We start from the raw sequence: 12,343 nt of genomic DNA on the forward strand, positions 1-12,343 counted from the left end.
TACACAATTAAGATTTCAAAAAACATTGTAGTTGTTGTGAAATGACAGAATTCAGTTGAAATTTAGATTATTAACTATCAACTTTAATCATATGTTTAGATTTAGAAGATGCAGATCTCTTCCATTGGTCCAAATTGAATCCCAAACTAAGGAAACAAAATTACATTAAACAACAATTGATTTCAATATCGTCAACCTTTCTACATGTTCTAGCTGTTCTTTTTTTCATTCTTTATATGAAGACTATCAAAAGATACCCCCCTTTTCCCAAAAAAATAAATAAATAGAAACAAGGACCGTCTTTCCCATCAGAGCTATTCAGCTCTTTGATTATCCAATGACGTCACAATCACGTCATAATATGTACTGTTTTCACAAAAACGATGAAAGATACAGAATTTATGCAGTTTTCTATCTTTATTTTTTATGTGGAAACATCGTGCGCAGCCAAGAAACAACGAAATAATTTAACAGAAGCTTTATTATAACTATTGACATAATCTCACCATATATAAAGTTGTTTCTTGGGTGCGCACATACTTTTTCAATCTAAAATATACTTAAAATTTGATGAAAAAACAAGGAAAATCACAAAATTTTACAAAATATGCAAATTAAGTAATGATTTGTTGCCATGGTTACTTGTTCAATGTCAAATTTCTTTTGTTTTTCTGAATATCTAATACCTTTGTCAAGTTTTCAGTAATTAAAGAATATGTATGATAACTTTTAAAAATGCAGTAATTTTTGGGCCAAATAAGGGCCTTATTGCCCCTACTCCTTTTAACACAAGGTTTATGACTACAGAAGAAAGGTTGAGATTGATTTTGGGAGTTTTGGTCCCAACAGTTTAGGAATTAGGGGCCAAAAGGGTAAAAAATTTAACTTTCTTTGATTTCATCAAAAAATGAATCATTATGGTTCTTTAATATCATGAATATGCCAGATATTTAGATTCTTAATATTTGGTCCTGTTTTCAAATTTGTCTCCATTAAGGTCCATAGGGTCCAAATTTAAACTTAGTTTGATTGTAGCAAAAATTGAATTCTTGGGGTTCTTTGATATGCTGAATCTAAACATGTACTTAGATTTTTGATTATGGGCCCAGTTTTCAAGTTGGTCTAAATTGGGGTCCAAAATTAAACTTTGTTTGATTTCAACAAAAATTGAATACATGGGGTTCTTCAATATCATGAATATGCTGAATCTAACCATGTATTTAGATTTTTAATATTTGGGCCTGGTTATCAAATTGGTCCACATTGAGGTCTAAAGGGTCTAAAATTGAACATTATTTTATTTCATCAAAAATTGAATTCTTGGGTTTCTATGATATGCTGAATCTAACCATGTATTTAGATTTTGGATATTGGACCATAATACATTTAGGTAAATGTCCAATTTAAAAATTTTAAGATTTTAAGTTTAAATCATTCTGTGTCAGAAACCTATGTTGTGTCAACTATTTAATCACAATCCAAATTCAGAGCTGTATCAAGCTTAAATGTTGTGTCCATACTTGCCCCAACTGTTCAAGGTTCAACCTCTGCGGTCGTATAAAGCTGCCCCCTGCTGAGCATCTGGTTGTTTTTTGTCAATGTGTTATTGAAACTGCAAACAACATCTTACATAAAGATGAGAACTCTAACAGTCAAAGCACCCGTTCACAAATATGAAAAGGAGAAGTTGGACTTTTGTCTTGAACAAAATACATAACCTGTAAATGGTGAATGTACTATTGTGGACTTTTTACGACGTGTTGGCTACAAATATTCTGCCAGAACTGACTTGTGAACTCACATATCAAGATATATCTGATAAGTGCAGACTTTTGAACATAAGTTTTCATACATTTGAATGATGAATTTTACTTGCATGTTATGATGACCTTTAACTTAATTAATATTTTATTTTTTATCATGTTTATTATGGTTTTGCTTAGATCAACAGGTTAATTAGTTATTAGGGGAAAAGTAATAATGGATTTTTTTTTGAAATAGTTACTGTTTTCCTGAAAAGTAAGGTATTTATTTGAGGAAGCGGATACTTTTTTTTCCCAAGAAACGACATCTTTTTTTTCTGGAAAAGTAATGCCAATTTTCAGAAATGTAAAACTCCGAAATTTATGTATGCATGCTGCATTTTTCTAGATATCCTCCCTAAATTTCATGACGGTTATTATGTACCATTATATATACATGATCATCTGAGATCTAGTTTCCATTTCTAAAAAAAGGTATAAAGTCACAATTCAGTCAAGAGAATGTTTTTTTTGCTTTATTATTTTTAATTTCAAGAAAAAAAACCCAACCAGAAGCACTTCACAGATAAATGTCACAGACTAGTCTACTATAGAAATAAATCTCTTGTTTACTCAGCCCATTGCGATGTGAATGGCCATCCATTGAATTATACCATGTCAAATTAAAGGGGAGATAATTGACCAAATAGCCTAATATTATCAACTTTTATGAGAAATACCAATCTTGTACTTTATATTTTGGTTATAGCAGTGGTGAACACATGGAGAGTACATGTAGATAGTATATCATGTAGTTAGTAGAAAAAAACAAAGTTATAATGACAGCTTCAATAGACTGTACAGTCAGATTGTGGAACTATGAAGGCAATTATATAGGTAAGTTCTGATTGTAATATTTAAATAGAAATAAGAAAAGAGATACCAAGCAAATATGAATGAGAGAGTGAACTAATGATTTGTGAAAAATTGCATTGAATTTCAAAGATCATCTAATAATATGTTTTTCCAGTTTCTTATCTTCTAAATGATATATTAGATTTTTCTTTTTAAATTTTAGCACCTAGGAAAATAAATGAATCTGCAGTGTAATATAAATTAAGAAATAGCATTAGTGGAATAAGTAGATACTGACATTTATATTTCTAAATTTAAACAAAAAAATGTCATATTTCATGTATTTCAGGATACTTTTATTTATCATCCTTTGTTAGTTCAAATATTTCAAATAGCTGATTTTCATGATTATCCTAAAGCTGATCAACTATATAGAAATATGAAGATGAAGTATGAGTGTAATTGAGACTATTTGTTCTTTCAAAAATCATACCAACATTTGTCTGTTGTAAGTTCTTGCATAAAGATTTTGATATTCTTAAACTTTTAAGGTATATTACATATTTGTCCATTTGAAACTTCAGCATAAAATGTCATAAATTCTTGTTAAAATTCAACACATAATTTTTCAGGTACATTTGGTCAGCCAGAACAATGGGACCTATATAACATGTCTACTTTCTGTCATCCCATGGTGCCATACGATGTACTGATAGACCCCATGAGTTTACCATCTCACCCAGTACTGAAAGAAGGAAGTAAGACAGACGATCTACTGGAGGAAATTAAAAAGAAGGAAGATGAAACTGTTAGTATTATTTGTATAAGCACACAGATTTTCATTGGGCCTAATTCATTGAAAATCATACTCAGTGTATTGGTCTAGTAAAGCAATGTATATTCTTATTTTATTAAGATATAATTGTCTTCAACATGCATGTAATTTTGCTGCTTGACATCAAGCAGCCATCAAGTTATCATAATGAAAAAAAAACCAGTAATTCTGTATAGTTCAGCATCAGTAATATGGTAGTTCAAGTAGGTTGTATTATTTTCAAACACTCGTTATCATTGGATTATGTTTTGCCAAGAAGTTTGATAGACAATTTATGCAGCATAGTTTGTTGCATCCTCCTGATAAACAAATGATAAAAGAAAATAGCTTAAAGGAAAGAAAAATACAATGCCTTATCTATACCAAAATAATAAGATGTGGTATGGTTGCCATTGAGACAACACTCCACAAGGAAACAAAAAGATGTAGAAGGTCACTGCATGGCCTTCAACAATGAATAAAACTGATACCGCCAAGCAATCTATAAAATGCTTGAAATTACAAAACAAAATTTAAGAGGACTGGTGAATGATGACTATAGAAGTACTCTACCACTATTACTGTTAATCAAGTCTGTTTTGTTTTTATTCAATGACTGCTTCAGACGTTTGTCTTCTTTTAGCCTAAATTCATGATATAATTTTCATTTAGAGTGGTTCTTCTTGGCATAAATCTTCATTCTGTTTCTATGTAAGTCAGAGAATAAATTAGGAAAAGGTTTATTTTAATATATATATATGAACTAAAAAAATAGACTTAGAAAATATTTGGTTTTAGACAAGGTATTTCTGCACTTTCAAATTTGATGAAAGAAGTGTATGGTGTAGGGTTACAAAGATAGGAAATTTGTTGAAGTCACATTATCCTTGGTTATAATCGTGTGCTATATTACAATTTCTATTTTATTCTTCCATTTTACCTCGTAAATTCGTAAAACGTTTCATTTAAACTATATCTAATGATCCCTTTGAAATTTAATTGCCCAGTTGCAAAATGAAACAGCTTAAAAAAAAGGTTTATGGTTTAAATAGATAGCCTAAAGATTAAAAGTAAAATTGTCAAAATCTATAAATAGCTTGGTAATCTGAAAAGCTCATTTGTCTACTCCTCCCTCTTTATCACCTTGGACACTGCCCTTTTCATTAATTCTCGAATTGCAATATGAAGTATGTCATTACACAATGAGGACTGAAGAACAGAGTCTCTCTTTTAATTCTACATCCTATTTCACATGTCATGAAAGAATTACAATGTAGAATAGAAGTATGTGGTGGTTGTATTCTTTTGAATTAATGGTAAATGAACTAGCAGTTAGTATTAGTAGTTATTGAAAGAAAGATTCAACAGAAAAAGATGGTTAACATCGTTAAATAAATAAAAAAGAATATGAGGTATGATTGCCAATGAGACAGGAAAATTAACAACTATAGGTCACCATACGTCTGATTTTCAATAATGAGTAAAGCCTATATTGCATAATCAGCTATAATGGCCCTGCAATGACAAATGTCATAACAAAAAACATAATGACCTGATTTATGTACAAAACAATGAATGAAATGGTGAATTTAAAAACATTTGAAACTATAGCTTAAATTATGAAAATTTAGTTCAAGTTCAAGTTCAGAAGAACATTTTTCTTTTGATTTGATTTGAAAACAAGAAACTTGTTAATATTTCATATGAGAATCAGTGGTAGAAGTTCAAGTGCAAACATTGATGTGAACCAAGTTAATGAATTATCAATGGTATTTTTAGATGTGTTGTAATATAATGTAAACTACCATTAAACCTTGGATTGAAAGTTTAGTAACCCAAATTACTAATTTACAGAAAATACAGTTTTATTGTAAATATACCATAGGCATATTTTATAAATGATACACAATAAAACATGATTTTTAATAATTTTAGGCAAAGATCCAGCCAGCATATACATCTTATGCCAAACCACAGATCAATATAGATGATGAAACAATTGCTAGAGATATCAAAGATCTAAATGGCATCCTCAAAGATACAGGACTTGATGAAGAACAAGCCAAGAATTATCACGGGAAATGGTAGGTTTTCTTTAAAAAAACAGATGCAAGTAAACCAATTGCAAAAGGTCATTAATTTTACACCTTACACAAATAATAAATTCAGTTAGAGCCTAACCTGAAATTGTTTTTAAAAAGCTTTGAATTCAGAAAAACAACTTGCTGTGTTTTCATTATTGTGATTAACCCAAGATAACACCTACAACTCTTCTTTAAAAGCCTGCAAAGCAAACCTTTGATCAATTTGCTTGCTATGTTTGCTTGGATGCTTGCAAACAATAGGTAGCATACCTGTCAACCTGTGACAATGAAAATGCAGGTCATGACCTGCATTGAAGAATCAAATCTCAGGTCATAACGCGTACGAACTTTTTGAGCTGAATTTCAGTATTATGGTACATTTTCTTATAATGTATATCAAAGATACCAAAACATCAATGCATGTTCACTTTGTTAAGTCATTTTAAATCTTATTAAATATTATTTCATTGCACTTTTAAAGATTTTTATAAATTTGTGTAACTCAGTCTTATGTGCTTTACTTTTTGAGAAAAAAATTCTACAATCATCAAACACTAGAATTTAATGTAATTCCTAAGTGTTTGAGACTATTGACTATGGAGCCTTTAAACATAATATTTTTCATTTAGGAAGGAAATTAGACTATGATAAGATATAGTAATACAGTTAAAGGAAGTATAAATGTAAAAAAAAACTTTAAAAAAAAATTGTATAGAGGTATAAAAATAATGAAAAGTTATTTTTCAATATGTATTTGAATTTTATATTTTTATGATTTAATCTTTTTCACCCATAAAATGTAAATATAAGGAATAATTTTGAATGGTGACAAATAAGGGGAAGTAACGCTAGTTCAGTTTGTAAACCAATGGTGCAATTTATTTACGACTTAAAGCTAAGGCCGTGTTCACATTGACCTAAACTCGGTGTTGTGTAAGTGTAACTTACACGTAAACTAAACAAAATTACGTTCCCATTGATAAAACTCAATGTTTACATGTAGTGTAAATCATGTTTTGTCTACATGCAGTCGATACTCGATGTAGGCCTTGTGTAGATTAAGTGTACACAAAACTAGGCATTTAAAACATTAGTTTCACCGTGCATATTTAAGGAAGAAACGATTTTTGAATAAATTGATATTTATAGCAATTATTTATAAAGTTCTTTACAGAAATATTTGTCTAAACTTGATATATTTATTTGTTTTGTTTAGAAATAAAACTTATCGTAGCTATAATAAGCCTTTACCAAGACTCAAAGCAGCATCATTGCCGAACACATAATTCATTTGAAAATTAAGGTCTTTCCGAATCGACTTGACTTACACAGAAATATTTGCCACTGGTCTTTACTCAAACAACGATTCACTCATAAATGCATTACTTAAAAAGTGTGAGGTAAATGTATTGTTTGTCTAGTATCTCGGATCCGTAAAATTACACTTAAAAAGTAAAAAAAAAACATTGCCCCCTCCCTTTGCCAAATATTTCTTGCATCTGGTGCAGGAAAATTGGTACCGTTAATGTTATTCTTTGAGAAGAAATACCATTTGAACAAACAGAAAAGATAGACATATAGTGATCCCTAATATATCAATCCTTTTTCTTCGTCTGTAAGCACGCTGTTGCAGCCTACGTTTTCTAATGCTTAATCGAGACTACTGCAAATCATCAAAATGGCTTTCATAAAGAAACAACCACTTAACTTAAAAAAAAAAGGGGGGGTATTTTGTTTATTTATCTAAGTCAGAATTTTTTCCGTGCAAACGTTTTATTCCGGTTTTTTTTCGATGCTGGTAATCAACTTTTTTTCTGCAACATTTAACACTATAATGTATGAGGAAACTCTTGATTAAGAATATTTTGTATCATCTGTAGAACCAAAATTGTTTTCTTTATCCAATTGGGGTTCGGAATATTTCTATCCCCCCTATTTAGAGTCAAATGGTCGTTCCCTTACTGCTAGAAAAGTTGTCCGAAAACATTTCATTCGATTCTACGTAATGAATATTTAAATGACATAGAGTTTACAAATGTGAACAAATCTTATGTACAGGTAATTAAACAAGGTGTATAGATGTGAACAAATTTAATGTGAAACCAATGTCCAGTACATTAAACTAATTGTAAACAAGTTTACTGTACACGGAGTTTGGTGTGAACACGGCCTAAGGTAATTGATGTTAATTAACAGTGTGTTTGACACCAAAGCTGTCAAGTGAAGCCATGCACTTAATGGGTCACTTAATTTGACAGTTTACATAGCTAGATGAACTTCCTGTTCATGGAAGAATTACGAATTTGCCGGTATTTCAAAGGAATATTACTTATGAAATCAATCTCAAGGCTAAAAAATACGGGTGAAATCGGGTCATTTTCGGAATTCCCGGGTTATTTCAATGACCCGGCGGGTGTTCTGGGTGATCCCTCAGAATTGTGAAAATCTCGGGTCACACCCGCAGAATACGGGTCAGTTGACAGGTATGAGGTAGGCGGAGTTTCAGTCTGTTTTATATATACTGGGATTTGATTGAACACCAAAAATTTACATGAAATGAAGTTAATGTTTATTGTCCAATTAAATTCCAGTATATAGTAAACAGACTGAAATAGACTACCTACCTGTTGTTTACAAACATCCAAACAAACATAGCAAGCAAGTTGATCAAATATTTTCCTTGCATGCTTTTAAAGAAGAGCTGTAAGCATTATTTTAAACTAGCATTTTAAAATTAGACTTCACCCTTTGTTATTGTATGCAGCATTCCCCCAAAAAACACTTATGCAGCATATTTGAGGGGATAGGAGGGGTCCTGTTCCCGAAATCCCAGGCTAAAAAACACTGAATCTCGAGGTCCCAAATTTAAATAAATTTAAATCCCTACATCCCGAAATTTGAAAAAAGAATTCTCAGATCTGGAAAGGGTGAATCCCGAATTCCTAAGTTTAAAAACACTGACCCTAGAGTCCTGATAAAGGTCCTATCCCCCTCATATTTATCTTCTGATGAATAGATATACAACAATTTCTGAATATATTGAAGGAACAGAAATTCTGAAATCGAATGTCATTAAATATGTTTTACAGAATTAAAGACTACCAACATTAATATATATGGGAGCTTACTCTTGATTAACTAAAATTATTGAAATTTTTAATTTGTCAAATTTTGATTCTGTAAAGAAATATGGTGGGAAGAATATAAACATGACAAAGACAGAAAATTTGAAGAATTTGGAATGCTCAAAAGTCAAAATCCATTAATTGCTCTTGATATAATCTTAAATTTATTAAAATACAAATAAAACATCAACATATACAAAATATAAAACTGTCAAAAAATATCTGAGTTGTCTCCCATAGATCATAACATTTTGACGTTTTGATTTTTATCCTGCAAGAAATTACAAAGTTTAAAGTTTAAATTTAGTGACACTTTTTATAAATCCACATAACTTCATCCAAAATTATGCAAAATACTGTAACAAATTATACAGCTTCTTGACCTCATTGCAAATGAAGATTTTTCTAAATTCACCTCGACATCATAGAATATATAAGTTATTTTCCCTTTTAAATAGAATTCTAAGGTCATGTTAATACTAATTTTTAGATTGAAAGTACTAGGTTCTGGAACAATGCATAATTCTTTCAGCTACTTTGCCCATATTCCGCATTGCATTGCTTTAAAGACTGAAATGAATTTTTACTGACAAACATATATGAACTAGTGACTAACACAAAAAAAAAAAAAAAAATTGAAAAGTTTAATGCATAGATGTATTTTTTAATAAGTGTTAAGAATAGATTTCACCCAAGTACAATCAAGATAAACAGCATATTTTTTGGCCTTATATTATACCCAGTAACATATTATGCAAGGGAGTTCACTCTTATTTTTTTTTAATTTTTAGTACTACCAGAATGTTTTAACATTAAAAGGAAGGGAAAAAGCACCCTAATAAAAATCAACAGGATATGAAAAGGAAAAGAATCTTTTAAAGAATGAAAATAAATAGAAAAAGTCATTAAATGCAGTATTGAACAGTTAATTTGAAAATTTGAAAAAAACATGACATCAAATTAAAATGGTTGAAAATATTCACCAGTTATTTCCCTTAGATTGTTGAGTTTTCCTAAATAATTGATGAAAAACTCCAGTTAAATTTTTAAGACCTATACAACATTTTCGTTTCAAATAAAATTAATAACGATATTCTGCATTCAAATGTGAACAAAACTTTTGAGTTAACATTAAACAAATAGCTTGACACGTTTCACAAAGTCGGCAGTTCATAAGAATTCAAGAAGACTTAACACACTAGTTTTTGTTTTTGTTTGACTAAATGTATAACAGGAGATTATAAAATTCTTTGACTAAGCACAGACTGTTACTCAAAGAAGTTATCACAAAATTGTTATTAAGAGTAATGTTTTTGAAATATTCCTTGTGTTTTATATTGTTTAATATATCTTAAAAATATTTCTTATTCCCCTACTTTTAAAAGGGTGGCTATACTGTTTTACCTCTGTCTGTCCATCAGTCAGTCCATCCATCCTATGAATATTTTTTGTCACATTTTTCTCAGGAATGCAAAGATTTATGAAATTTGGTTTCAGGGTTAATATATGTCAGCTATACTTTGTGATGCGTTTTCAGATTCATCACTCGACAACTTCCTGTTTACCGAACACTTACATGATCTTTACACTATTAACATTAAAGACTTGCGGTGGGGGTATCATCAGTGAGCAGTAGCCCTCAGTTACACTTGTTTATCCTGAATATGGTTGAAATATTTTCCACTGGATATTAAGCACGCTGCAATTAATCAGAACAAATTGCAGGTATTGCTTGTTATTTTGCTGGTACAGCAATAGATGCTCATATTTGTTATTACTTGCTAGAGATTTCTATTATTTAGTTCATAAACAAAACAGGGGTACCAGAGTTTTTGGTATGAAATAGTTCAACTTCCATAGTATATAAAATATATCATACATTTATTTATTTTTTCTGTCTTTCAGGTTACGACACGAGAAAACAAAGATCAAGAAAATAGACAAAGGAGGACCCTCAGATTATCAGACATTAAAATGGTCCCAAATTGTTGACCCTCCTAATCCAGATTTTCCCAAAGTGAAATTTGACAAAGACGATCCTTTTGGGTCAGGCATGGACCCTGAAATGATGACCAATAGCCTTAAATCTTTCACAAATAAACAACAGGCTGTGTCATAATTATTGGTCTTTTATATTAAAGAAACAATATTTAAAATTGAAAAATTGTGTTTAGAATTAATTTATTGTTGTATGATATGTCTATTAAATGCATTTATTTTTGCAGAAAGAAAAAATGTAATGTTACAGTATTGAAATATTTTAAGAAAATTTCGTTGGATTTTTTAAAAATTTTATTGAAGAGACAAACATTTTTAAAATAACTGTATTGAGGTTTTTATAATGGGATTTTATAGCCAATTTTTGCACAGAATTTTATAGAAAGTAAAAATAAATGCTGAGTGTGTATTTCTTACTTATGTGTTTATCTCTCCAAATCTCACTCAAGAACTGCTGCTGCTTAGAAATTATCCACCATACTAGTATTCACAATTGTTTATTTTTGTTTCCATGGTTACTTTTAGATACTTTTTAGAATTAATTATTTACCTCACTTTTATATTTGATAGAACTTTTTTTCATTTGTAATTTTAAAATGTGATAATTATGAATTATTTGTAGGTTTTTAAAATGATACATTTATCATGCTTTATGTCGCATTTATCAGAGCAAGTAATTATTTATTTAAAGGTTAAACATTTTGTGGTAATAAAAATCAAATGAATCAAAATTTAATAGCATATTTATACTATGTACTATTTATTATAAGAACTTTAAATGTTCCTTGAGCATTCTAATTTTACATGCTGTTAAGTTGAATAAAAATTCACTACTTCTTAAAATTTTGATAAATGGTCATCACGATATAAATTTATAATATTTTGCTGCTATAAAAGATAAATATTCAAAGAGATTTGTGAAGGCTTTTTATATTGCAAGTCTTGTTTCCGTCCATAATTATGTTAATCAAATGAAAGAAAGAAAATGTGATAACAATTATGAGGTACGGTTTTGTACATGTTATATATACTCACTTTTAACTTATCTGTTTTGTATAGTGTTTGTATATATGTACATATTTCAGAGTCTATGATACTGTAATAGTATATTTTATTTATATTTGACAATTTTATGCAATATTTCCTCATGTGTGCCAAGCTGATATAAAAATATATGATAGACTGTCGTAAACTGTGGATATCAATTTTCTTGGATTGAGAAAAACTTGCATTTTCATGGATATTTGATTTCATGGTTTTGCTCATCTCTGAGGGCAAAGCCTAAATAAAATTAGTAATTCGTTGAAAATTTGTGGTTCACCTGTACCCACGAAACCCACGAAAATTGGTATTCAATGATTAATAATGAATCCACAGTATACAAATTTTAATTGTTACAGTAAACACCACTGCTTTTTTATGATATGAACAAAAGTGCTTTTTGTTAAGCCTTATGCACTACATGTGAAATGTTCCATTGCTGGGAACCATTTTAGAGCAAATCCATGTACCTGTATTACTTAGCATTTAAATTTAAAGAACTAAAACAACCTTTCTCAATTCTTTTTGTCAGGTTTCCCATGCTAGTGGGACAGTGGCATGATATTTTTTTCAAAAATAATTGGGAGACCTAAGAATTTTAAACCCAATTCACCATTTTTCTGTTACAAATTAAGATTTGACTATATCATGTATATCTAGCATCTCTTTCTTCCAAAACTTTAG

General features: G+C 29.8%; 1 protein-coding gene across 1 annotated transcript; it reads left to right on the plus strand.

Moving 5' to 3' along the window:
- The first annotated feature begins 2,536 nt into the window (after positions 1-2,536).
- LOC143042407 (uncharacterized) lies at positions 2,537-11,217 on the plus strand. The gene is made up of 4 exons (XM_076214695.1): positions 2,537-2,639; positions 3,230-3,405; positions 5,347-5,495; positions 10,526-11,217. Exons 1-4 carry the CDS (start codon positions 2,582-2,584, stop codon positions 10,737-10,739), a joined length of 597 nt encoding a protein of 198 aa, XP_076070810.1. The 5' UTR covers positions 2,537-2,581; the 3' UTR covers positions 10,740-11,217.
- Positions 11,218-12,343: the final 1,126 nt, after the last annotated feature.

The sequence above is a fragment of the Mytilus galloprovincialis genome, chromosome 8 (assembly GCF_965363235.1).
Source record: "Mytilus galloprovincialis chromosome 8, xbMytGall1.hap1.1, whole genome shotgun sequence".
In the NCBI taxonomy this organism is placed as follows: domain Eukaryota; kingdom Metazoa; phylum Mollusca; class Bivalvia; order Mytilida; family Mytilidae; genus Mytilus; species Mytilus galloprovincialis.

Bases quoted from the DNA above. Each gene is read 5' to 3' on its own strand.
- LOC143042407 (XM_076214695.1), top strand. From the start codon at position 2,582: ATGACAGCTTCAATAGACTGTACAGTCAGATTGTGGAACTATGAAGGC. The intron at 3,406-5,346 runs GTTAGTATTATT...TAATAATTTTAG, and splicing joins AAAAGAAGGAAGATGAAACT to GCAAAGATCCAGCCAGCATA. The intron at 5,496-10,525 runs GTAGGTTTTCTT...TCTGTCTTTCAG, and splicing joins AAGAATTATCACGGGAAATG to GTTACGACACGAGAAAACAA.